The sequence below is a fragment of the Lichenostomus cassidix genome, chromosome 7 (assembly GCF_008360975.1).
Source record: "Lichenostomus cassidix isolate B80296 chromosome 7, HeHo_3.0, whole genome shotgun sequence".
In the NCBI taxonomy this organism is placed as follows: domain Eukaryota; kingdom Metazoa; phylum Chordata; class Aves; order Passeriformes; family Meliphagidae; genus Lichenostomus; species Lichenostomus cassidix.
Window position 1 is genome coordinate 31637313 of NC_139488.1, and position 27026 is coordinate 31664338.

Consider the following 27026-nt stretch of genomic DNA (forward strand, 5'->3'; position numbering starts at 1 on the left):
CAGTAAGAAAGTCCTGGTGCATAACGTGAACAGGCTCAGCTTTAATCCTGCTCATAACTTATTAACCTTGGGACTCTGCTGTTTGCTGCATCAGGAGTTGTTTTCTGTGTCCTTATTTTATTCACGGCTGCAGTTAGCTGGTTATAATGGCAGTGATTCTAAAACGTTTGATCTGTGTTTAAGATATAATCTATATGTAGGTTAATGTAGGCATGACTTCTGTAAGGAAGATGGATTCTCACGTATGTTTGATGTTATAAGACTGACTCCCATGTAAAATGTGGGAGGGCATAAAATTGATTTTAAATTATTCTCTGAAATCTTTAGAAATAAAATACAAATAAGTGGACTTTTTCCAGTTTCTTTCAAATTTAAGGAAAAAATCTTGATCCTAAGAAGGCTTCTTAACAGGCTTTTGAAAGTCAAGTTTGATGAACAAAAAGATTCCAGTTGGTTCCCACTGAATCTATGCCACCTAGTTACCTTGGTATTAAATGGCAGTAATTACCAGTAAAATAATGGAATGTTTGTGGACAACGATGCAACTCACTGCACTATGCACTGCATGAATGTGCATGAAGACTGAAAGGAGAGACTCTGGGTCATTTAGACCAGTCCCTTCTTCTTGCAGGAAATAATGCTTTCATAACTGTGTCAAACTTTATCTTAATGTTAATTAAATTGCTAGTTATCTTCTTGCATGCTGAACAGCAGTTGTAAAATCTGGTTCTGATATCTACTGGCCTCCAGCCTGGCTGACTGTGGAAAACTTAGAGACACATGGGTTTATGGCAAAGTTTTTCTCTAGATTAAGTAGCTCTTCTACCCATCTGTTATCTGCTACAGCCACATGAAATTAAGTTTTCCATACAAGTTTTTATCAGCACAAATAACATTTTCCATATAAGGCCTTACCAGGGCTTTATTAGAATGGCACTTCTGTAGCTTTTCTGAGAATAAATTGAATGACAGTTACATCTTTAAAATTTGAATTTTGTTAATCTTCACTGTCTCTGCTTTATCAGTTTCCTATATAATGCTGCATGTAATTCAAATGGATTAGGCCTACTCCATTTATTTTTCCTAGGAACTATTACTTGATTAAATGGAGCTGTTTGGCTCAATCTCTGCTTCAATATTTTTCTGTCAACTCAATTTCCATTTACTTTGGTGTCTTTGGTTCATTCTTTCCTTAAAATTTGTTCGGAAGTCAGACATACAGTTATTTTTTTCCTTATGTTTAGTTCTGTGCTTTTTGTTTGAGCATCAAATGTTACCATCATGTATTTTATACTGTTGAAAAAGATCTCTTCATTGGGACTTGTGATCTGCTGAGAGATTTCTAATTTTCAGTAATTAGTGGGTATGGTATCTTCAGCACTTACTTTCTGAATCTTATTTTTCCTTTGAATGTACTCTTCCAGATTCTGTTGTTCAGTTCAAGTTTCGGATGTGCTGTAGTGGTTTTCTCATGTACTTGTTCTTTTTCTGTTTGTATGGATAATGAACCTTTTGTTAGAAGGTTCTGACTCAGACTGGTAACTTCTGTTTCTGACTTCCAAGGCTTACCTTTTGGTTGGTCAGTGTATTTTATTTTTGGTTTTGTTTGTTTCTGAGTTGTTGTTCGGGATTTTTTTTTTTTTTGCTTCCTGTATATTTATTCTTCCAGCTAAATTTGTGGTTATTCATGTTAAAGGGCTTTCTTTCCTTGCCAGCCTCTTTTCCATGTTCCTTAGGGAGAGCAAGTTCCATAGGTATTTTACAGATGATTCCTAACACACATAACATTGCTAAATGCTACACCATATATATTAAAACATGTCAATAAATTCTAGTATAACTGCGTGTTGTATATCTTTATAAGGAAATTATATGTCAAGGACAGCCTGATTATCCTCAATCCCTGGATTGTTGTAGCTAAGACTATGTCAAAGTCCCTGTCCTGAATTGCCTGTAAGTAAAGTAAAGCCTTTTGGTCAGAGAAATGCAGGATTCTAGGAATTATTAATAGATAGTCTATTAATTATTAATAATCCTTTGCTTAAATATTCTGACTACTTGAATAAGATTCTTTGAGTTTGACTTGTTCAGTGGTAGAACAGTGTTAAAATTTGCTGTCTCTGTAAACCATCTCCTTTTCTTACCCCATCTTTGCTCCACAGAGAATGGCTGTAGCCCTGACCTTCTGGTCTGCTCTTCCAGAATATGTTAGGCAAAGCATAACACAGGTGGTAAACAAACACCCTTCAAATGTGAAAAATCTGATTTCCAGAAAGATTTTCTTTCCTGTTCTTTTAAGCTTTCAGAACCTCTCTGGCCCCCCAGAACTGGGTGTGTTTGCCTGTGTTCAGCTCAGGAATGGTGCATCTGGAATTTGCATTTTGAGAGTGGGTATTTTTTCTCCTGTCAAATTTGCTCTGGCTTGGACATGTAACCTTTGAAGTATTTTTGAAGAAAACAATGGTGCTTATTTTTTAATTTCCTCATGCCTTTATACTTGTCCAAAGATCAGTTTCCAGAAAACTTCTCAAAGAAATTCACTAAGTTCTATTGCATTCCGTTAGTTTCTCATCTAAACTTCGAGTAACAAAAATCCTTCAGAATATAAACTTAGTGGTGGCAGTATTTGTCCTATGTTTATACTTTTAATTTTAAAAAATCCTTCATACTGCAAAACAAGTCTTCATTAAATTAGGTTTTTCTTCCCCCCTTCCCCTCTAAGGATAGATACAGTGTTTGATTCAGGTAAGTTTCTTTAACAAGTACCCTCTTGTTTTAGTGATCACACCATGAGAAAGGAGGATATGCCACCACAAAAATTGGTTCTTAGTGTAAATATTAGCAGTACTTGCTTGACTGACCACCCTGCTGCTTAAGAAGATTAAATATCTTTGCAAGGCATGGGTACCATGGTGGCAGAATGTGATGCTGCCTGGTTTTTTCACTTGGGGAAAGGAGGAATCAGTTCTGTCTCCCTGGTGCCTGGGTCCAGGCAATGAAGCTGCTGATCTGATGATGATGATGATGTGCTTTCAGAAGTGTTCATAAGGAAGTAACAAGATGCTCATTTTACTCTACTTTGCCTTTTACCAGAATCCTCAGTTTTGGGATGTAAGATCATGCTTAAGCAGCTGTTCCATGAGGCATCATATTAGTGAGGCAATTTTGTTCTTACCTCCCTCTGACCAGAAAGTGGAACAAAGGAATTTACAGAATTCAACTGCAATGCAGGGAACTGCTCAGACTGGTTGTGAAACCTGTGCAGACTGAAGCTGCTGGAGAGGACAGAAGCTCATTTATAAACAATGCAGGAAGACCAGCTGTAAGAATCCAATACTTTAATCTTCTGTGAGTTAGACAGTCTGCACTGGACATTCTTCTGGAATTGCTTTAGCTATAACCTCATTCAAAAAGCTTTGCTGACATGGAAGACTTTGCTGGTAAAACTTGACCAGGTGTCAAGTGGTGAGATTTCACCAGTTGAACTTCAGTTTAAAGCCTTGCTCTAGCTCTCTGTGGGATGCTCAGGTCTGTACAGCTGTCACACATGATGACAACACAGTTTAATGTGTGACTTGTTCCAGGGCTTGTCCTCAATTCAATGCACATTAGTTGAAAATCAGATAAACTGAAACAATTCCATACAGTAAATAACAGAATCATGGAATCATTTAGGTTGGAAAAGACCTCTAAGATCATAGGGGTCAATCCTTCCCTTAGCACTGCCAAGCCCACCAGTAAACCATTTCCCCAAGTACTACATCTGCCCGTCTTAAATCCATCCAGGGATGGTGACTCTGCCACTTCCCCAGGCAGTGTGTTCCAGTGCTTGACCCTTTCCATGAAGAAATTTTTCCTAATATCTTGAATCCATTTCCTCTTGTCCTGTTGCTTGTTACTTGGGAGGAGAGACTGACCCCCACCGTGCCACAGCTTTCTGTGAGAGAGTTATAGAGTGATGAGGCCTCTCCTGAGCCTCCTCCAGGCTGAACACCCCCAGCTTCCTCAGACACTGCTCACAGGATTTGTGAGAATTCATGGAGAATTAAGTATTTATCAAAATAATATCAAATAATTAGATTATTCATCTTTTACTGTGTTTTGAAAAGTTTTTCTGATAATGTCAGCTACTTGTGAAAGAGCTCTGTAGTTTATTTATGAACATTCCTATACAGTTATCTTGTGGCATGTGAGTTTATATCTCAGTACATAGACACTGTTAATCTCCAAAATCTGAGAACTTTGCTTAAAATAACAAGAATTCTTGCCATTTTATTGGTATTTAAAGCAGAGATCTGTGACAAAAAGCCCCAAAGGTAGAACAGGTTTGTGATTTTTGCATACATTAGAGTGTTTCAGGGAACTCATGGAGAAACAGTTCAGTCTTAGAATAAGTTATAATAGTTATTTTCTGTCATATTCAGCAAAAGAATGATGTTACAGCTGGCCTTGTCCAGATACCCAAACCTTTGCTGACCAGCTAATCAGAAGCTTGGAAAGCCAAGTGATGGAATTTGTTTGCAGTAATTAATCATATATTGACTTATCAGAGTTAAAAGTTTTAAATTAACAAAAATCTTGCCAAATCTTGCTGCCATTGCTTTTCAAGTGCATAGACTCTAGAGTGCCCACAAGGCTTCTTCCCACAGCATTTTCTATCTGCCAAAATTCCTGCTGTGGATGTGCATGATGCATAAAGCGAGTCCAGTTCTCTTCTGTAAGTCTGGTTCTTACTTCATAATTGCCAAGATTTGTTCCTGTCCCTCTGGAATTATTGAATCTGTGCAAGGAGAATCTTGGGTAGAAAGTTAGATTTAGCTTTGGCTTAGAAAAACTAATTTTTAACATAGTGTATTTTATACAAAATACCTGCTTTTGCTTCTCTGTGCTAGAGGTGTGAGAGTAGTGATCTTGCCTTAGATGTGTTAAAACAAAAAAGAGGTGCATGTCTAGAACTCTAATAAATATTCTAGACAAGGTATGTAGTATTTCCATTTGTAATGATGGAATAAGGCTATTGCTTTTCAAAATCTCACTATTCCGGATTACATGTAAATAATTCAGTCAGGAATCGAAGATCTTTCTGTATTGCCACCTGCTCATTATTCAGAAATTCTTGTTACAGTCTGCTGTTGCCCTAGCAACATTCTGAAAATTAGTGTTGCATCTATGAAAAAGCTTTTGTTTATCTAGCAAAGCCCACTATCCAATCTGTGTTATTGCAAGCTGCATCTCCAGTGACGACTCCAGGTCCCAGCCCTAAGTGTTTAAAAAATAATGCTTTCCTTTTATGTAACATTAATTGAAAATTATTTTCTTTTTTTTTTTTCTCCCTAACTAGTCATAGATAATTCAATATGATGCTGATTTTGTTTAAAGTCTCTTTAGGGTCTGATGATGCCATTATATTGTCTGAGTAGAGATGCTTGGCTGTGCAGATATGCAAGGAAGTAAAAAATCACATGTTGACTCCTAGTGTTCTTAGGAGCTCCTCTCTGTCTCTCCTCCCATCTCTCTCCTCCCTCCTTTCTCCTTCCCCCTGTTGAATTCTACATTAAGAGTCAGATGTTTTTTAACCTTAAACACACTGGGATTTAAAAAGGTTGTGCTTATGAGGTTGACATTAGCCAAATTTGGGGCAGGAGTAAGGGTGGTGTGAACAAAGTCCCTGGAAGTGCTAATGCCACAGCTAACACAAGTCTCAACTGCAGCACTCACTGCTTCAGGTTAATTATATTTATCTCAGATTCACTTTTAGAACAAAATTGAGGAGGAAGACTTATAAGCCAGATTTTATTTTTCCCAGAGACAAAAATTAATTGAAAAATGACATTAAAAATGCCCTTCTTTCCAAATCCTCTCTCTTGTCATGAAGCAAGGGAAAAGCTGCCCTCTGTTCTGTGTGGTTTAGATCCTGCTTCCCTGTTTGGTTCAACCCTGCAGTTATTCTCATTCCCTCCTGTGTGGATGGAAGGTAAGACATACCTGCTCTGAGAAAATTTGCCTTATCCCTTGTCTTACTTGACCTATTGATTTTCAGATTCAGAGTTCCAGAGAGTAATAAAAAACTGGCAAATGGGCAAGCTGTAGTCCAGCTTCAGTTGAAAAATACAGATTTGTTGAGACTCTCACATCTCCCTTGGTTTAAACCAATGTGTTCCTTAGTCCTTTGCCTCTGAGATACTTGAGGATTGGAATTGAAATGTGGGATTACAACTGAACTGCTCATCATGATTTTAGCTGAAGTCTCCTTTTTTCTTGCTTTTAGGCACCTGACACTGAAGCACTGTTCCCATGCTCTAATTGTTTAGAATTTTTTGGATGATAACACAATTTGTTGTGCTACCCAAACATGGAATTCTGTAAACATGAGTGAAGTCTTACTGTTTGGGTTTTCGTTACTTCAGGGGTAGACTTTGTTATTTGAGAACTCTTTTTTTCAGCTGCCCCTTTGCAGAAAATATCCTTGGTTTAGTACAAACAGGTTCTTACAGTTCTCTATTCTCATTTTTGTGTTTGCAAAACTACCGGTCATTGTGAGTTTTTGCTGGAGCAGATAAACACTTTGCTTTTTTGGTTGCTTGATAGTGTCTGTACCAAAAAAAGGAGTTGGTTTCGCATCCCCTCAACATTCCCATCCCCTGCTAAGACTGACAGATCCATATGATTTGCTCATGGCTTTTGGACAACATGGCTTCAAAATCAGTGCATTCTAAAGGAGTATTTGCTTATCATAAAGCTTATGGAGACAGGTTTTGTTATAGGGGAAAAAATATTGGGAGGAAGATGGAAGAAATTATATCCAGTGAGACAACACAAGTTCTGAGTGCTGGTTCTAAGGCAGATCCTGTGGTTTTAAAGAATTTCTGTTCAGAATGTGGGACCTATGTATGCCTGGCCCACTCTGTCAGTCCATTTGCTTGGTCACTTATGGAGAATCCCAGAGGAAATTTTTCAGGGACATTATTTTGTGTTGAAACAGTTGGTTTTTCATTAAAAATCCAAAGCACAGTGAACCTCATGTGGGTGAGAGGATATTACAGCTTCTGCTTTCAGACAGTGAGGATGACCTTAAACTCCAACCTGTGAGCAGCTTAATTTTCTGCTTATCTAATGCCTGGCATTTAGATGAGACTGTATGAAACAGAAGGTCTAGAAGAGTCTGAATTTAAACTGCACTTCAGGAGGAAGTTAAGATATGAATGCAAAACTAGACATGGTGTGTTCAGGAGGTGTGCATGAATTTATCCTCTTGAGACTAATTTTACAATCCCTTCATGTCCTTTTATTTTTGTTAACAACAAAGGTTAGATTGTGGAGAACATTTGAAGGTTCTTGAAAGGGTTATACAACAAGTTTTTAGAAGTAAGAGTGAATGAGAATACTTAGTAATGGGAACAGCTGGGGGTGGAAGGACAGAAATTACAGTGGTAAAACATCTGACAAAACCAAGTAACTGATCTTTATTCTTGTTTTATAATATATTCACTCCTTGGTTTAGCATGAGCCATTACTCAGTTGTTTGCTTAAACTGCAGAAGCAATACTTAGGTTTTAATTTATTAAGCAGCAATGTTTCCTGTAGATGTCAAAAATCAGTCTTTGATTGAATATAATCTGAGTGCTTCTTATTTCAAATTATGGAGATAGGCCAGAACTTCTACTGGTAACATTTCTCTTCCCTTTCTTGTGTAACACAACTATCTGGCACACAGAAAATTAGAAATACAGGTTTTTTTAGATGTGTTCTAATGTGCTTTCTAGGGGAAAGGGTTTGGTGGCTTGGGGGTTGTTTTTTCTTCACTAAGCATGACTTTAAGGACCATAGTTAATGGAATCAATGGCTGCCTCATTATGCAAGCATCACCTATGAGAATTTGCGTTTTCCTAAGTCATCCTCACTCCTTGAGTAAGCAGGAGATTGGAGTTGCCTTGTTCAAGATGTGAAGAATTGGACAGAATTTATCTTTTGGCTTCTTTACCTGGTCCCAGAAATATCCCTTCCACATTCTTAGTAATACCTTTTATGACTTTTGAGAGATGCCAGGTTTGGTTGGGTTTTTTTCCTTCTTAAATTCTGGTCCTATGAATGTTACTCATATTTAATTATTTAGAATTTTTTTTACTCCAGTTAACACCAACAATTTACTTACACTCATACATTTGATACTTTTCAAAAGATTGCTATAATGAGTACTTGTGGAGAGGTCTTTTAATATGGAATTTTGTGAATCCTAGAAGTATTTTTTTCAGCTTGCTTTCATACTGTTACTAGACTTTTTAATTAACAGCAGGTTAATCTTTCATCAGCAATCAGCTCTACAAACAGACAGACACTTGTTCATTTGGATTCCATTGTCCAGAAGGTATTTGAAAAGTAATTGCATTTAGTCTTTAAGACTAGCTTTGCAGGGTCAGTGTTTGGGGATTGTTTATATTTCAGGATTTAGCTTAAAGTCTTCTGTATTCAGACTTGGACAACACTTTGTCATCATCTAGTAACCATGGCGAGCTAAATGGTGACTAGTATCTAAGCAGCAGTAAAATTGTTTCATTTATACTTATAAGAGTGAGGATATATTTTATTTCCTAGAAAAATAAAACCACCAGAGAAAGATGTTTATTTCAGCTTCATCACTGTGCTGTCTAAACTGTGTTCATGGTGCAAAGGAATGAAACTGCAGTGCTTGTTTCTGCTTTCTTGGAAGTGAGAGGTTTTTATAGGGACATGATGTGAACTAAGTACAGAATAGGCATTCAGGACCAATCTGGAGTTACACAATTTCCCTAAGAGCAGTGATAAATAAATCTCTGTTCAATCAAATGTTAAAGAGTTACTAGGAGTTCAGAAGAGACAAACTCAAAATCAGTCAAGTGGATGGAAGTTGGAGTAGTCAGAATATGGCTTCACTTGATGCTTCTGTTAAGTTCATATAGATGGGACAAACTCTGTAAATGTCTCCCTTTCTTACATAACTGAGAAAAGCTGCTCTGTTTTCTTTAGATTTATCTATAAACTTCATTTTGGAATTGGGATAAGTAGTTGAAATATCCCATTCTAGTATTTTTTTAAGCTTTTTGTGTCTCAGACGTTTTCTTAAATGTGTTTTGGTTGGTCCAGAGGCTTGTTTTTTATCTTGTTCTCTATGAATCTTCAAAGAATTCTTTTTCTTTCTTCCAAAAGGAAAGGCTGTTGTTAGTTAGAACATTTCAGTGTGTGTGTCCTTCCCTAGGAGTTTGTGTCCTGCCTTTTCAGTTCTGTAAGTCTTGCTGGGAGTTGTTTTGGGGGAGTAGGGCCCTTGTGCCCTAAGTACTTGGATATTGCAGAGCCAGTAACATCTGCTTCCTGAGTATATCCTATCAAGCAGAACCTTTTAATCCGTTTGGATTTCTGTCTCTGTGTAAATACTCCTTTTCAAGTTTTGAAAAAAAATTTCCTTCAGGACAGTACAGTCCAGTCTTTTGTACTCTGAGTCAGACACTAGTTTGCAGACACTTGATGGTGCACTTTTACTTCTTACTGAGTTCTGTAAGTTTGTTATGAATTTAAAAAAAATAAAGATTCATTTCCGTCACTTATTCATACTGCAGTTTTAAGCACAACTATCACAGACAGTAGTGTTTTGCCAGGAAAATGGATTTGAAGAGATGGTGTTACAGATCTTCACTTTTTTCTTAGGTCTAGAATCCTTTCTCCTTTGGCAAGCATCTGACTGCTTTCTAGACTGCTTTTCATTTATCTCTTGAATACCTGTCTTGTATGTTTGATCTGTGGTATGGCTTTGGAATTTAAATTGAATTGAAACTTTTTCTTTGCTCATCTATTTTTGAGCTTATGATGCCTATTCTGTTAGATGGTGTTTCAGCAAAGGTAATTGTGTGTGTTTGGTAATAGAGATGCAATTTACATGTTTTCAGTTAACTTCAACTAAATCAGACTTGCAATTGTAAACTAGCCCTGAGTGCTCCTGTTTCCAGGATGCGAGTTTATATTGCTCTTAAGCATATTAATTATGTATCTTGACTAGTTTAAGGGGGAAATTACACATTATTTTTATGATATTTAATTCAAATTATTTTCCTGTTTCGCATACGTTAACATGTTATGCCTATGTTCATTTGCACATGGCATGATCTTTGTGTAAAAGCAGTCACAGAGCTGAACACACAGCGTCAGATGAGCATTTATAAAGTACACTTGTGATACAGAACATTTCAGGTAATGAATGCTGTACCAGTTTTTAATCCATCACTTAAAAGCAGAACCAATACATTTGTGTAGGGGTAAAAAGGTTTTGCTTATGAGAAAGTAAACTCAGGTCTGTCCTCTCCTGTAGGATGAGTCTCCAGGATAGGAGTTACAGAAGCCCCAACTCTTAATAATGTGTGGGTGTGTGAGTTTTAGAAAAATTAACAAAAATATTCCAAGGGGCAGTGCAGAGTATAACAATAGTTCATTGCTCAGTTCTTTCTCCATTGGGTACTACTTTATTTCCTGTTTGGAGCTAGCTGCATCTTGCTGCTGATCTTACTGATTAAAAAACACTGCTAGGTGCTCTGCCGTGGTGTGTGTGAATACCAAATCTGATTATAACAGTAGCTAGACATGCACACAGACACATTTTCCTGGTGTTGTGTGAGGAGACTGCGTAAAAGATTATTCTGCTATTAATGTAGTCTGTATGATGTGTTCAGAAACTGAAAACTATTTTCTTTGGCAGCATTCAGAGTATGAACCCTGCAATGAATGGCTTGTGCACATAGGTGTTCACCTATTTGGAATTCATTCGCGATTAGGAAAATAAAAGTAATTTTCTTGTCTAGCATCCTGCTGAGGAAGCCTATACCATGAAAAATAATGCACTTATTGCAGACCAGCTGAAACAGAAGAGCTGGAACCTCTGCAAAAATATCAAGGGCCTCCCAGAATTATGGCTTTTGTCTGTATTTTCCTAGAGTTTGGGATGGAACCTCAGGAATGGTGGGGGTGTGTGCTGAGGTGGGGAGGGAGCTGATGTGTAGAAGAGAGGCATAGCCAGCAGTTACACTGAACTCAGTGCACGAGAGAAGAACGGGGATTCCAAGAGCTGCTGTCTTCAGCTAAAACAAAAGGATTGACTTTTTCCCCATATGATCTTGCTGGTCAAGGGTGACAGCCAGGATGTGTGCAGTGTGTGTGACACTGCCATGTGTGGGCAGAAAGAGTGAAGGCTTTAAAGATGGAGCACAGAGATGGCTGAAGAGGAGAATAGCAAATATAGAAAAATTAAGATCTGTTACCAACTGCAGCAAAGTTTTAAAAGATGTTTTTATATATTTATATATATTATATATATTTATAAAAATTTATTTTAATGCTAAGACTACTGCAGTCTGTGATAGGTCTAAATCTTCCTGTGGTTGTTTTATATTTTTTATTTCCTATGTTACATGGTAAAAATGAGTGTGTCTATATATATATGTATATGTGTTTTTAATCTTGTCACTTAAATATATGGGATACTGATCTCCTGTTTGTCAGGAATTGCAGCCTCCCAAGATCGTACTTCCCCTCCCTGGAGGCTGCAGATTAAAATTACTGCCCCGTTCTCCTTGCAGCCTAACTTGGTGTGCAGGATCCCTCGGAGAGGTCTCTGCAGAGTCCAGGAAGGGGATTATGGTTATCAGCGTGCAGCAGTGCTGCTGAGCACAGGGGTGAGTGATGCTGCAGCTGGGGTAGGGATGGAGGTTTCTCACAGGCAACAAAATTGCAGACTCCTGGTCTGGACGCTGCTTTTGGAAGTATGATAATTATCACATAACTGGCTTTTTTTTACCCCTCTGTTCAGAAGACGTTTTTCTTCCATTTTTGGGTTGTGATACTGGTTATGTGCCAGTCCAGAAAATTATCATAGCATTCGTACTGTCAGTGACAAGTGTGTTTATCTGCTGGCACTGTGGACTAACTTACCGATGACTTTTTGTGTTGGGTTCACAATGCCAAAGTGAAGAAATAAAACTGTCTAGAGAGGAAATGAATATCTTTACAGTACGAATATTTTGTCCTCCTTCTTTGTCACATCAAAAATTTCACAGCGTGGCGTAAACTTTCATTTCAGAGTAGCGTGCCCGTTAATGGAGAAAGTGATTAAAATCTGTACAGCCATTTTCTAGCACCCGGAGAGCTCGGGGGGTTGTGAATCGCTGAGGAGGAGCTCCATGGGTGGCGGTGCTGGGTGACAGTGACAGCGCGGCTCCCAGCTGTGGCTCCCCATTGTCTCGGCGGCTCGGGCAGCACAGCACAGCACGGCACGGCACGGCACGGCAGCTCCGGGGCTGCTGATGGACAGCACGGCCCGGGACTGAATAATGGAGCACGATGCCAACAGCGGGCAGGTATGGCAGCTCTGCAGTGGGGGAGCGGAACGCTGCCTCACAGGGAAAGAATCTAATGGCTCAAACTGCAGTTTGCGTTTGGTTTCTCTTTTTCCACAAAAGCCATTCTAGGCCTAATCAATTAGCAGAGATCATTAGCATCCCTAAATCTCTTCCTTCTTTAAACATTGACTTGAAAATGATTTCTTTTCGTGTATTTTCTCATTAATAATGGTATTCTTGCTGATTTTATTAACTGGGTATTTTATTTGTGCTGTGATTGGAAAACCATTATAAATATCTCTGCTAAAATAATTTCCCTAAATGGCAGAAATGGGGGAGATGACTACATTTTTTTTTTAGTGCGTTTTTTTTTTTTTTTAAGTCTTACTGTTATCTCCATTCCAGTGAGGAGCTACAGCACTACAAGTAAGTTTTTTGGTTTTGTTTTTTTTTTTTTTAAATAAAGATAAGTTTGGAACTGAAAAATAGGTTTCAAACCAAAACAGCAACAGTGTTTATAGTAGGCTACTTGAAAATTGTTGAGGTTTTTTTCCCTATGCAGGATGTTGATGACTGTCTTGTGTTGTGGACCAAATGTTTTTTTGTTGAGATAAGAAGTAGTTGTGGATGGCTGCTAAATTGATGACACTTGATTTAATGAAGGTCAGTCATTTAATTTTTATCAAGCTTCTGCCCTATCAGAGCTGCTGACATCAGAACTGCTGGGGCTTTGTTAGAATCTAAGCAAAACCATCCTTTTAGAGGATTAAAGTTTTAAGGTAGACAGTTCTGAAATTCTGATTTTTACATTATGTTTGTAATCACCAGGTGTTTAAGCAGCCAAATTATGTTTGTAGTATGATGTTGATGTGGTGTGGTATTTGTGAAGCTTCTGGCAGCAGGGCATGGGTGAGAGCATTGATAGTGCCCCAGGAAAGTTTTGTATTGTTTCCCTTGTTTGCTTTGATGATTTTTGTCTTTGTTTTATGCAGGGAAAGACCATAATGGTATATTAATTTACCAAGTTAGTGAAATTTGTTATAAGGTGGAAAGAAAGTACTCGTTAGAGTTTACGCTTTTGCTTCATAACTTTTTGGAAGACCAAGTCCTTTGCATAATCTTGAATATTTTAGGGCCTTGAACAGAATCTTTAACTTGGCCTGGTAACTCCAGGAATCTATTCCTACCATCTGCTGTTGAAATTTGAGTGTCAGTTTTAGAGACACGTTTTCATGTTACTGATGGAAATACAATGGAAAAATGTTAACTTACATATTCTAAGAATGAAACGTGATTTATGTATAGAAAATTGTTAGCTGCTGTGTGCAGTTCTGGATGGCTGTTCTCTAAATGAAATGGAGATTTGTGTCTTTTAAGAAAGCTGCTATTTGGAGGATCTCCACTGGAAATAGTCACAGGCAATGCTTCAGTTCATTTACTTAAAATAACTGGGGAAAAAAATCAATCTTTGGCTATTCTGAGGTTTTAGTTCGCTACTGCATCATCTAGGGACTGGTAGATGGCATGACTTTGTTTGATCTAACGTGTTTTCTATGAAGTGTTTTGAGTAGCAAGATGATTTTTTTTTTTTACATCATCTGAATTTTAAATATTTATGTTCTCTTACTTCTGTCCTGTTTCTAATATACCAAAATTAATCAATGCTGAGCTTAAAGATTCTTGAAGATACCTCTGGCTGGTTTACAGTTGGGTAATATAAAGCAAGTATTCAGGTTTTTTATTAAATTTTTTTTAAAGCAACTGTAAACAGCTTGGGCTATACTTATACTTTGTTGGGCTATAAAACCTCTAACCTTTAGCAGGCATTGACAACCTCATAAAGAGAAAACCAATTATTTTTTTTCCAAACTATTGATTTCCAATTGAGACAGAAAAAGCGTTTTGTTACTCTTCTTATTCCATTTTAAGGCCTTAACACTAGTGTGGCTAGCACAGGTTTTTCTCACGGGAACTCTTTTTGTGTTTTGCAAATAAAGATAAAGTCTGGGTGTTGTTGGAGCAGTGTCCCAGAGCTTGGACAGTGCAGGCCTGGCCAATCAGGCCTGGGGGAAGGCTTCTGACTGACCAATCTGGGTGACTTTTGAGAACTCTATATATGTGATGAAATCAAAACAATAAAGGTCATTCCTTCTTGCCACTGAGAACTGGTGCTTTCATTACTCTGCTAGCTGCTCAACAGCGACACACTAGAAGTGAAGCTGCAGAGAATGATGTAAGAACAGATGATTCTTCTTCAGTTTTTAGGAGTTGTTTCTAATAAGACAACTGACTGTTGCTATTTAATAGTTGAAAACAGGTGCATACTTTGGGTTTGGGCCCATGATCTGACTGACTTTATGACTTAGAGGTATTAAATAGGTACATTCAGATAAATATTAAACAGATTATTTGGTGATTCAGAGTTTTGTGCTGTGTGGTATTACAGTGTGCATTTCCTGGAACTGTTGGAAGCTTCCTAAAGGTATAGTTAAAAGTGAGTGAAAAATGTGCAGGGAAAAAAAAAATACACAGTGTGTCAAAAGGAGCTGATAAAGTATGATGTGTGGCCATGCAATATAAACAACGTGAAGATAGGAAGGGCAGGTGTGGGGATTGCTTGAAGGATAAACTGGCTGGAAGTTGTAGGGGGGTGCTGGTGTGGGCACATGGGTACACAATTTTCTGAATACCAGCCCTAGGGACAGCTCAAGAGCCAGGAGGAGTTTTTTTGCTGTCAGTTGGGTTTCTCTGAATGATGAAAGCTAAGCCAACAAAATCTTCGTCAGCATAGTTGTTTCTACAGAGCTTTTGCTGGTACAGCAATGTCATGTGAGAAGGGCACTCATTTTTGCCCTCCCAAGCCAGCAGAACTATGCTAGCAAAAACTAAAGATATGTCATGCTGTATTTCATAAGCATTTCTAAATAGTTCTTTCCTCATGCCTTTGAACAGGCGTGTTCTTTGGGGGATGAGAGGCTTAGCCATTCAACAGATGGATTTTCCACTAACCTAATGCTTTGCTCTCTCTAAGGTATGGCATTTTGGAAAGGTTAATGCTGTAATAGTGCTCAAGCTGAAATGGCTTTTGTCTGCCAACGTATGTTACCCTGTGCAGATGCTTGCCAGGAGACAATTATATAAAAAATAGTGTTTAGTGAACTGTTCTGAAGTCTGTCTGGGAAATTATTTTTTTCTTTCTCTCTCTAAAGCTACCAAAAAAAAGTGAGAACAGATCCTCGTGAAGCTACAACTTTAAATAGTATATAAACCATTTAAGACTATTTTTGTTACCTTAATGAGGGTGGCCTAGCCACAGAGCTGTGTTTTAAAATAACAGTATATGAATGTTAGCCAGGTTGGTTTTCATCCACCACAGATTGTTCAATGCTGGAACTGTCATTTCATCAGAAACCCTACAACTTGGATTTTCATTGTTCTTCATGTTGGGTAGCTCCTCTACTCAAAACCAGGATTGTTGTGGATTTTTTTCCTTAGGTAGTATTGTAGTGTGCCAGCCTTTTCCTTTCCTAAATGGTCAAAAGAACAGTGCCTGTAGTCTGCCAGATTTAATAGTGAGCTGGAAGCACCTTAGCAAACCCCTGTGTAATGTTCCATTGTAGCAGGAGCTACATCCAGAGAACTGTTCCATTTTCCATGAGGAAACCAAAGGTGTTTATTTTCTTTGATGTACTTGGCTCTGATCATTTGGATCCTAAAAGTCCAAAGTGAAGTGCAAGAAGGGAACTGACAGGGAAATGATAGTGCTTTGTGCAGAATGGAACAGCTGACCCTCTTGAGGACCAGAGTACTCTGAAGAAGCTTTATGTAGGGGCAGTTTTTTTCAGTCTGTGTTTTAAGTTTTATTTTTTGACTTTATGGATAACAAATGACAACAAACTCCTGATCGCCACAAATATTTGAATACTGTGATTTCCCATCAATATGTAGAATAAAAGACTGCTCTAGTCTTGCTTGTTGTTAAATATCTTATTCTCATTTATGCAACTACATCCCTGAAGGAATTATCTTGTTATTTTTTGTCACTGTCAGCTCAGTGTTTCTATTGCATTCAGCAGTGAACTCACAGGAGAAGGTGAGGCAGGATTAAAGAGCCTTAGAGTATTGCTCAGAATTTAAAATATAAAAGGAGGGGGAGGGATAGTTGCTAATAATACACCTTGGCTTCTCACATGCCTGTTCCTGTGAAAGGTGTCCTCTTTAAAAGCCTGTCAACTATCTTGTGAGCAGTGGTAGTGTCCTATCTTAGGCCCTGAGTGTGAAAAAGAAGGGGCACTAAATTGCTTTTTAAAAGTGTTTTAGAGGTTGTAGCATGCAAAATGTCCCAGTAAAGGAAAGGAGATATTTAAGAAATCTGGGGGCAAGTTTCAGTTTTTGTTTCTGATACTCAGCATTATTGTCCAAATAATACCCTGTGCACTGAAGTGTGTATAGGTCCGAAATGTGTGTTCTGGTGCTTCAAGGCTGTCTGTCTGTCGTTCCTTCCTCTCTCCAGGCTGTAGGCTGTGCAGCAGCCAGTGAGGGGGAGGTGGGCTGGTGGTGCCTTGATCCCAGGGGTGCCCCTCGTGTCCTGGTGCTGGCAGTGAGGGTCCCTGGGAGCTCAGGGCCCAGCTGGAGCAAGGCAGTGTAAACCTGTGTGCTTCTGCTGCTGGAGCAGCACCTCTGGCTGAGGGGCAAGATGGGAAATAGGAGAGCAGATCACTTCTGTAAAATTGCAGCAAGATGAACTAGAACAGACCTGGGACAGCCTTTTATTGGGTTCACAGTTCTGGGGTTTACCTTCCAAATTGGAGGAAACTGTCAATAAAGTCTGCAAATGTCTTCTGATGCATTTGGTGCTATTTCTGTCCAGTTAATTTTTTAATGATGTCTACACTTGGTAGTAGAACATAACTTGCTCAGACAGTGAGATGCATTCAGTCCTTAATTAATTTTAGAAGAGGTAGAATATCTGCACATTATGCTTTTGTATTCTGATTTATCATACTAATTCCTTGATAATCTGATTACTAAGTAGCTTGGTAAATTGAATCAAATAAGAAGAACCTTCTAATGCTAATGGAGCAAATAGCATTTATTTGTTAACTGATTAATGTAAAACTTTAAAATCTGTGTAAATAGCATCATCAGGAAAAGCATAAATCTTTGATTTAAGTATATATAAGTCAGTGCAGCATGGATTAATTTGTATAGCATTTGTCAGTAAACAAGACTAGGGAATCTTTTAGATTCATGCTTCAAAAATGGACCAATTTCTTACCAGTTTGTTTCTAATAATTGTTATAATTAAGATCAGACTTGCAGAATACCATAGTTCAGCAGGCAGGCCAGGACTCTTTACTCCCTAGCTGGTCATTTAATGGGTCTCCAACTTTAGCAATAAGATAACATGCAAAAAATGGGTGCATGTTGCCTCTTGTGGAAAAGGGGAACAGCTGCCTCTGCATAATTCCAGTTTATATTTCTCGTAATTGTACAAGGCTGTTTTGAATTTTCTGTTAAATGAATGGCAATCTTAATATCAACTGCTACATTTTTATAGATGCTGTACATTTTAACAGCCTGGGTCACTGAGGCACTAGTTAGGAGGGAGAGCAAAATTTTGGTTGCAGACCCTGGTTTATGGCTCTTGGATCATCCATGAGCACAGCCTGGTGTGTTTGTGGGCAGGACAATTGTTGCTCCCTCTGGAATCCTCCCTTGCTCTCCAAGTCAGGATTTTCAAGGTTGTGTGAGTTGGTTTTGTTTTTTATTTCCTCTCCTTTTATCACCTCAGACAGTTTCCTCCAGTCCTTTTCACACCTGTCTTAATGAAAGTTTCCCAGGAGGGTCTAATTTATTCCAAATATAGGTGTTTGTCAGGTTGTCCACCTTTTGTCTCAGGATTCATCTGCAGGCTCTCAGTTACTAGGTAATACCATTAATCTGCACCTTCTCATAGCTTTATTTGAGTTGGGCTGCTGCTGTTCAAGTGCCCTTAAAGGACAGGGCTGTGTGTGACCCCTGCAGAAAGAGCTGTGTAGCTGTTGCTGTTCCTCCTGCCCAGGGACTCTGTTCCTGCTGCCCAGGGCTCACAGAAATGCCCTGTGCACCACCACAGCTCATTAGCCCAACAGAACCTGCCCTAGCCAAAGAGCTGCATGGTTCTGGATCACTTCTCAAGGCATCACACCATGGAAAAGTTCAGCAAACAACAGAGCTGGTGGGAAGGTGGAGGTGGAACCATACCTGAACACCGTGGGGCAGAGGCTGGAGGGAGCAGAAGGAAAAAGCAGGACTTCCCCTTTATGGCAGCAGTGAGTTCTCTCTTGATTTGGGTGTCTGAGACATGGGTCTGACTTGTCAAATTCAGTGTTGCCAAGAGCTGTGTGTAGGTAGTGCTCCTCAAGAATTAAGCAGTAGCTGGATGCAGCAATTCTTTTAGTTATAGTTTTTATTAAGATAATAATAAAATTTCTGCTTAAGGCATTAACATTTTCCCCTTTCATCCTAACAAAGAAACATATGCAACATATTAAACTTTGAGTGTTTTCAGTTGATGGGCAGAGTTGGTGTTTGTTCTAATCATAGGAACCCTGAGGTTATGATGTTAATATAAATATGTTTATATGACTGAGGTGAAAAAGAGCTGGAAAAAGCTCTTGTTGTGGCAAGTTTCCTATATGAGTCTTCAAAGATCCGTTTTTCTAGGGAAGGTCCTGACTTTACTTAAAAAAAAAAAAAGGCACTTTCACATCTAAGAAAGCTTTGTGATACTGTTATGCCAGGAGTAAGGCAAAACTTTTCCCACAGACTTTGTAGGATTCATCTATCAGTTCTCCCACTGGAACCACGGAGGGAGTTGCTGCACAAAGCTGCTGTGAAAGTTGTGGGAGGAGGCCAGTGTTTGCTGGTTTGCTTTTTTTCTCATGCAGCTACTTCTGTAACAAATTTTTGAAATAACATGGATCTTGTACAAAACTTGAGTTCTCCCAAAGGAAAGCAGGTGAGTTTGTAGATTCCCCTAAAGCAGACAGTACACCTTCTAATGAGAGTAATACTTAGCCAGTCTTCTCGTAGCACTACTAATTGTTGTTTAATGCAGAGCATCTTTTATGCATTTTTCCTTCTTTCTGATATTTCCTCTCTAGGAAGATTTCCATCAAACTAATTAAAAGGATATACTTGGTATATAGTATAGAAAATAACCCACTGGGCATATGTACATGCATAAAGGAGGGGTTTCAAATAGTACAGTTAAAGCAACTTGTGAGGAAAAGTGCAACTTTCATGTAACTAGAGCAGATGTTGAGAGCTACACCAAAATGCTTTGTACAGCCTGCAGATTTCTGAATGACTTGGAATAAACCTCACTGGGAATTCAGCACTGGCTAATTTTGACTGCCAGGATGGGGCTAAACTCATAATCATAGTGAAAATGAGATAGATGCATCTTGTCCACACCCAAGGATCATCTTAAGGCCTGTGCAGGAATTCTGTTGATGTATCAGTGAACAGAAGCTTGTTTAAGAAATAAATTTTCGTTTTATTTTTTCACTGACTGTGTCCATTTCGTATGTTGAACGTAGATTTTTTTCACTCCCACCCTTCTAATCCAATTTCCTGCCATGATCATGATTGATACAAGTTATTTTGACAGCCATTTCTGAGGTCTTTTGACAACAACAATATCAATAATTTAACAAAGAAAAGAAAGTCACCTTCTTTTACCTGCTTTTTAAACGAATGGATTTCTTCTGTCATGGGCAGAGCAAAACTTCCTATCTCCATCTAGACTGCCAACAAGAAGGGGTTGGAACTCTTGATGCCTATTAAAGAAATTGGATTAAGTTGAGTAGATCCTATTCCCAGAAATATCTCTACTCATTGCAAGTCAATTTAGTGGGTTTACATATGGTGATTTTCAAGTCAGAACCTGATACAAAGAACTCAGTGGTTTTTCATGTATCAAGGTTCAGGAGGGTGCCATCATAAAACTCAGGAATGACTTTGCTTGATATGTTGGGGTTTTTTATGACTTATCCTCTAGGTTGTGCAAAAGGAAGCAGAAAGAGCACAGCATTGACCAATTTTATGATCTGCTGACTGCAAAGCTCATGTCTGGGCAGTACTGAGTATCCATCTCACAGCTGGTAATAACAATTTTCCCTCTGAAAAGGGAATGTCTTTGCATAGACAAAGTGGTGACCACTTGTCAGAAAGAGGATTACTAGACTTTAGAATGAATGGTGGGGGTATGATGACAAAATATGTACATTTCAACAAGAAGTGTTTAGGTGGGGACAGCAGTCTTGAGGGTGAAGAATACAGGTATGACATTTTATCCTCCACTCTCACCTGTAAGTTCCTTTACTTCCTGTCTACTGAAGTAGGTGTCTATTTTTGTCACCTATAAAAGATACTAAAATTGGTAGGTTTTCTTTCATGAGATGTGTTGCGAGCTGTTTGAACTTTTAACTGCAAACCTAGGTCATGCTCTGCCCCTAATATTCAGTCCTTTCAACTGTGCAGATAATTTTAGGGCAGAATCTCACTTGTGTCCCTGTTATTAAAATCTGCAAGTTCTTTGTTGGTCTGTATTGCAATCCAGTCCATAGCCAGTGCTGGAATTTGGTGTGAATTAATCAGTTAAGCAAAGATTCATTTTTCTATTCTGTGTGTTTTGCTGCTAATGTGAAGCACAGGGTTTGGCATTTACTCAGGGATGCACATATGGTGATTCCAGTTGACTCAAAATAGCTCCATTCTATGAACCCAAAATTGAGAGATTTTTTCGTGTGAATTGGAACTCCACAGCTTTTCTTCAGTTCTGTCTCTTTGACTGTAGGATACATAGCACCAAATCTGCAGGCTTTAAATCTATCTGCAGCAAAAATCTGTTCAGAGCAAGTTATAAACTAATTTGCACTTAGTTTGTCAGAGGAAATATAAGGACTTTTCTTGTGCATCAGTTTCCTGGATTGACCTAGGCAAGCAAATCTGTTTGCAGAATGAGTGTTGGTAACTGAGTATACTGATACCTGTTTTTTAAAATGTTGTTACAAAGGGACAGGAGCTCTTACTGTGTTTGATAGAATTAAAGAAAAACTTCAAGATGTTGCTTACAGTTACTATGTGACTTGTGTAGGGAGCAGTGATTAAATTACACTTACTTTGCAGTATTATATTTGCAACTGGACATAAATGTTTTGGGTTTGGTTTTTTTCTGTCTTCACCCTGTAATATTTTTGAACATTTATCTGCATACTGTACAAATCATGTGTCAGACAACAAAGTGAAACAGCATCTCTACTCAAGTTTTCTTTGCAGTAAAGGTTCTGAGCTTCTTAATAAATTACACTGGGTTTGCTGGTTTGCTCTTAGAGCTCTGGCCTTGCCTTGGCTGCAAGTGCTTTCTTGGGCATGGTGCTGTTATTTGTCTCTGAAAGGCAAACCTGAAAAAGAGGGAAGATGGAAAACAATCATTTTTGCAAAAATGTGTAAATCCTCATTCTGGGACAATTATTTTGTTGAATAAAGTAAAACTGTGTTCTGTAATTGCAGTTGCCTAAAATATGGCTTATGGATTGTGCTCATAGATAGTTAACTCCAACAAAGAGAAGAACGCTGTTCTGCTGACACGGATTTCTGAGCTTTCATGGCCTGTTACTCCTCCACACCTGCTGGGCTGCATATTTCAGACTCTCTGGGAAGATACCTGCTTGTTTATAGAAGCAGAGTTTCACCAGGAATGCCAACAAAATGTTTATTATGACTACTCGTTAACTCTGTAATGCAGAAATGTCTTGGAAGTCCAATGAAACTGTTACTGCTGCTAGATAGAGCAAGCAGGATGGATATGAGAAATGCTGATTTCTTCCCTTTTTTTTTTTTTTTTTTAGTGACTGTTTAAGCTTTTAAATGCCATCATGTTCCATCTCCCCTCCCACAGCATGTAAAAGTATAATGCATTTCCTTCGTTGTTTTTCAGGCATTCAAAAGGGATGTTCTTGCTGATTCAAGACAAAATAGTTCTGTCCAGGACTCTACACTGGGGATAAGGACATGGGACTCCTCCTGCCAGATTCCAGATGGTTCATCACAACTGACATCTTGGCTGACAACTGTGAACAGGATCTTCGGATTATTCTATTTTATTTTTGTGGGAGACCACAATCCCCAAACTCTAGGACATATCAGGTACTAAATCCAATACTAAGCTTTTCCATAACATTATTTGATTGCTGTTTATTTCCTATGATGGACTTTGGGCATTCAGATCTTACTCTTTATTTCTTGTAGGAAATGGAAAATCTTTGGTTTTACATGTTGCAGTAGCTGAGTAATGACAAGGAATTGTATTTCTTATTTCCTACGGAAAATTTGGGGTTTAATCATCAGTTATCATTATATAGTATTTTTAATTATTATTATAAATTGTAATTACTGCTCATGGTTATTATCCTAATTACCAAATTCTTTCTTTCTTTCTTTCTTTCTTCTTTGTTGCTTTTGAGAGAATGCTTAATTTTATTAAGACTAGTTTTGCTACAGTTTGTAGGTAAGCTCATTCCTGCATTCAGAACTTGTCCAGTTATTATCTGTAAACAAGGAAACTTAAAAAGTTGATTAAATTTATGAATGTTTGCACACTTGAGGCATTATGATTAGGTATGGGTGGGCTTTATAATTAATTTAAAATTTCTCAAAAATCCACTTTTTCTTTATCCTAAAGGTTCCATATTTCTTGTAGAATTTTAAAATAACCTTTTCTAATGAGGATGTCTGATATTCTTACTGTAAAAGATGAAACTGATGCAATGAAGGGTTCAGAAGCTGAATTTAAAGATACAGACCCAGTCGAAAACCTTAAAAAATCAGGAAATCAGGAACAGATACAAGTGGAAAAGGATGAAAATTGTCCTGATAACCAAAACAATATGCCGGTAAGAAGCTTTTCTCTTCACTAGTATATCATGTTAAATAAGTCTGTGTCTCTTTATTCTCCATTCTCTTGATCCTCTTACATGTTTCTTTGGTACAGTTAGGAAAACTTGGCTGGTGTTAGGGAAACAAGTAGGATTATTATTGCTTCCTCTCTCCTCCTTTTCCCCACTTCTCTGTTTATACTCATGTAAATATGGCTCAGTGATTTTTAATTCTTTGAAGCAGATGAGTGGTTTTCCTGGAAAACAGACAATTTGCCCATGTTTGTGTTTCCCTGAGTGCATGTGTGAAATCAGGTCTTACCACTGTAGCAGCACAAGGAACAAACTCAGGCTGCTTTTGCTGCTGCTGAATGCTGACAGAGTTTGGAGCTGGGCTGTGTGTGCTGAGTATGGCTGCTTTGAACAAAGGGCTGCAGCTCAGCCTGGCCTGTCTGCCCTGGGCAGGTGTGGCCAGCCCAGGGCTCTTGAGCTGTTGCACTTTACAGGTGGCTCAGGTGTAGATTTTCCAGCAGAGCTGTTCAGCATAAGGCTGAAGTGATCAGCTGTAGGTAATCCAAATCCCCAGGAGTTGGAGGATTCCAGAGCTCCTGAGGCCAGCAGGTCTGGGTGCTGCCCCAGCCACCTGCAGAAACCCACAGGAGTGGCACAAGGAGCTGGTGAGCATCATCCTGCCTTGGTGGGCAGCAGGTACTCCCTGCACTTTCCCCTCTGTTCTTCACTGCTTGACAACTTTAGCAGGTGATTTTTGGGTAGGAAAGCTGAGGCAGTTCCTCGTGTTCACACACTGGAAAGCTGAGCCATATAAATGAATGGCCTTTACAGGTGGGAGAAGTACTTTCAAGGAAGTCATGGCATCACATCTCAAGTGAGAAGGAGGCAAAGCAAATAGCGTGAAAATACCTTGTGTCAGTGGAGAACACGCTGATAAGGAAGGGTTAGGAATTTGTGGCAGCAGATTTAGTACCTCTGAGATTTAGCTGTGGGACAAGAGAGCTCGCTCCTGGCTGAGGCTGCCCACCTGGTCACTGAGGCTGTAAGCAGCTCAGATGAGGTGAGGAGTTCAGGAAAGCAACTGAAAATTTCTGACACAACCTACAAAACACGTCAGATTTCTAAAAGGAAACACAAAATTTTGTGTTTGACAAAAACTGTAGGAAACTATAGTTGTCTATAGGAATTTTGTGTCTGTGGGTTAATACTAAACAATTTTTTAGAGAAATCCTGATTAAGATATGAGGGATTCTCTTGTGGGTAGCAAAAACAGGACAATAGCTTATTAGATTCTTGTTATTGAGATTTGAGTAGAAGGTTCTTTGGGGGCTAGTTTTGTTCAAGACTAACAATTCAGTATTCCACTGAGTGAAGTAAGCTTTATCTGCTATGTTAAATTGCTTCCAGATAAATCTTGTAGACTGCTGCAATAACAATAGCTTTACACTTTAATATCTGCTGGCTTTATTAAGGCTGGCATCAGTGTAAACAGATAATTTTATGGAAAAAATAAATCTTGAAATGAAATACTTCTTCAGTAACATGAGAATAACTGCTACTGAAAAGCTGGTAGATATTATAGCTGAGCTGGTAGTTTCTTTAATTAATGGAATATTCTAGTAGCGAGTCTTGAAACTTAATCGAAGGTTTAGTTATTTTCATACAGTTCAGTAATTTGGAAAAATCTCATTCACATTTTCTCATTAACAAATTTTAGTGTGGAAACTTCTATGAGACTCAGGTGGCAAATAAGAAATAAGCCTTTCTGCAAACAACTGCTGCTGTCCTGTCAGAGTGCAGAGGAATGAAACTGTCAGTGCTGCCAGAGGCTGTGGGTTTGGCAGGAGGTTGATTGCTTGGTTGGGTGTTTGTTCAGGAGCGAGAGCTGCTGGCTGAAATAATTATCTCACATCCACAAAATGAACTGGACACTGCGTGGTGAAGGCTGTTGGATGGAAACAACTTTGCTGTCAGTGCATTTAGTGCTGTGTCCAGGAGTCTCCATCAGAATCAGGACATTGCTGTTACATGAGCAGTTTAATTAAAAACTGAGGCTGAGGATGCAGATTTCCAGAGTAGCAGGAAGACAGTCAGTTACCTAGAGGAGCCTGGCTAATGTGAGCAAGCCCCTTGCAACAATTGGAATCAGCACAAGTTAATGTCACTTGTACTGTGGAGGCTGCCAGTGCAAATATATATGTGTTATATTTGAGAATTTCTCATTTAAAGCATGTTTTATGCTAAAATACAAAACAAAAATTTGGGGTGTCCATTGTTAAAAAACCTTGTGGAACAGTTGCAGTCAGCAAGTTTTTAACTAACGGATGATTAAACACTTTGATGAAATTTCAGTGGATACAGTACTTGTCATTAAGTGCAGGTTAAATGTTACTGTGGTGGTGGGAAAAAGCAAAGAATTTGCTGAAAAATGTTAGAAAATATTATCAGAAACTTACTGGAATTTGTTGTGTACTCCTGTTAACTAATTGAGTGCATCAGAGGATGGCTTGTGGTTGGAGTTGCAAGGGGGTTGGGTTTGGCTCTCCTCCCTAGGAGCAGAATAGGTTTGTTGCCTACTGACAAACTACAGTCATATTCCTGAGTACAGTTATCACTTCATTTTTGACTTCTTTACAGCCAAGAAATAAACAGGCTGTGATTTTTCCTCTGTCTAAACTTGATATGAGTTTAATTCAAGTACATTTCTGGAACTGCACAGTTCAGAAACCAGTGATTATATTTTGAAATGTAACTGTGGTTGTAAATTCCAGATTATTTTGGGAGGTTGTGCATTAGTAACCGATTTGCTGCTGTGTCTGCTGTTGGAGGTACAATGGGAATGAGGAAAATACCTAATTAGAGTACGTGGCCAGCACTCCCAATTTCTTTAACCAGTGAAAAGTAGTGTAATTGATACAGAGATCATTTCTAAATTGTCATATTTGAAGTGAGGTTCAAGTGTCATTGAAATGACACTGGAGACAAGGGGCACTCTTACGAATAGTACTTTCACAGAAGTCATCTGCACATCACCACTATGGTGGATTTTGTGATCAAAAAGGTTTTGGTTCACCAGTCACTATTGTCTCCCACCTGTTATTCTTATCCAGGCTAGGTGACAACAAATTAATTCAGAATTAGCTGGAATACAAGGTCTGTGTTGCCTCTGTCTCTGGGTGGTGAGACAGGCAGTGTCATCCACTGTAAGGACAAAGCATCAGGAAATACTGACAACAAATTAAAGATCCTGGATTTATCCTGCAAGACAGTCCCTTATGCTTTTTATTAGGAAGATTTCTTTTCTAAAAACCAAAAAAGCCTCATGGAATGAGTGCAGAGTTGCATGCATCTACTGTGTGTAATTTTTTTTACTTACCAACTTGACATCTCTTTCTATACATATCTTCATTCCATACTAGCACAAACCTTGGGGTTCTCTCTGTTTCACAGCTGAAGTTCTCTGAAGCCTTTCTTTGCCTCCTCCACAGCTGTTCTGGTCTTGTCAGGATTTACCTGTCTTTGTCTCCAACATATGTGATGTAATACTTTTGAACAGATAAATGATCAGGCAGATTCTCTTACTGTTGAACTGCCTCCATGTCCAAGGGTGAAACTATTTTTCCATCAGTCCATCTCCTACTGTGTCATGGAAAATTGCTGTCACTGCTCACTAATGCAGGACAGCAAGTAACCATAGACCACACTGTTCTTTCCCTCAGCATTACAAAGCTAT

General features: G+C 38.6%; 1 protein-coding gene across 16 annotated transcripts in view; it reads left to right on the forward strand.

Annotated features, from left to right (window-relative positions):
* Positions 1-22414: 22414 nt before the first annotated feature.
* The window catches only part of R3HDM1 (R3H domain containing 1), a 49482-nt gene continuing 44870 nt past the window's right edge, over positions 22415-27026 (forward strand). For all 16 annotated transcript variants that reach the window (XM_085067100.1, XM_085067104.1, XM_085067109.1 and 13 more), the window contains exons 1-2: positions 22415-22553; positions 23089-23299. In XM_085067100.1, coding sequence (XP_084923226.1) covers positions 23129-23299 — 171 coding nt within the window. In that variant the 5' untranslated portion in view covers positions 22415-22553; positions 23089-23128. The remainder of the gene's footprint in view (positions 22554-23088; positions 23300-27026) is intronic.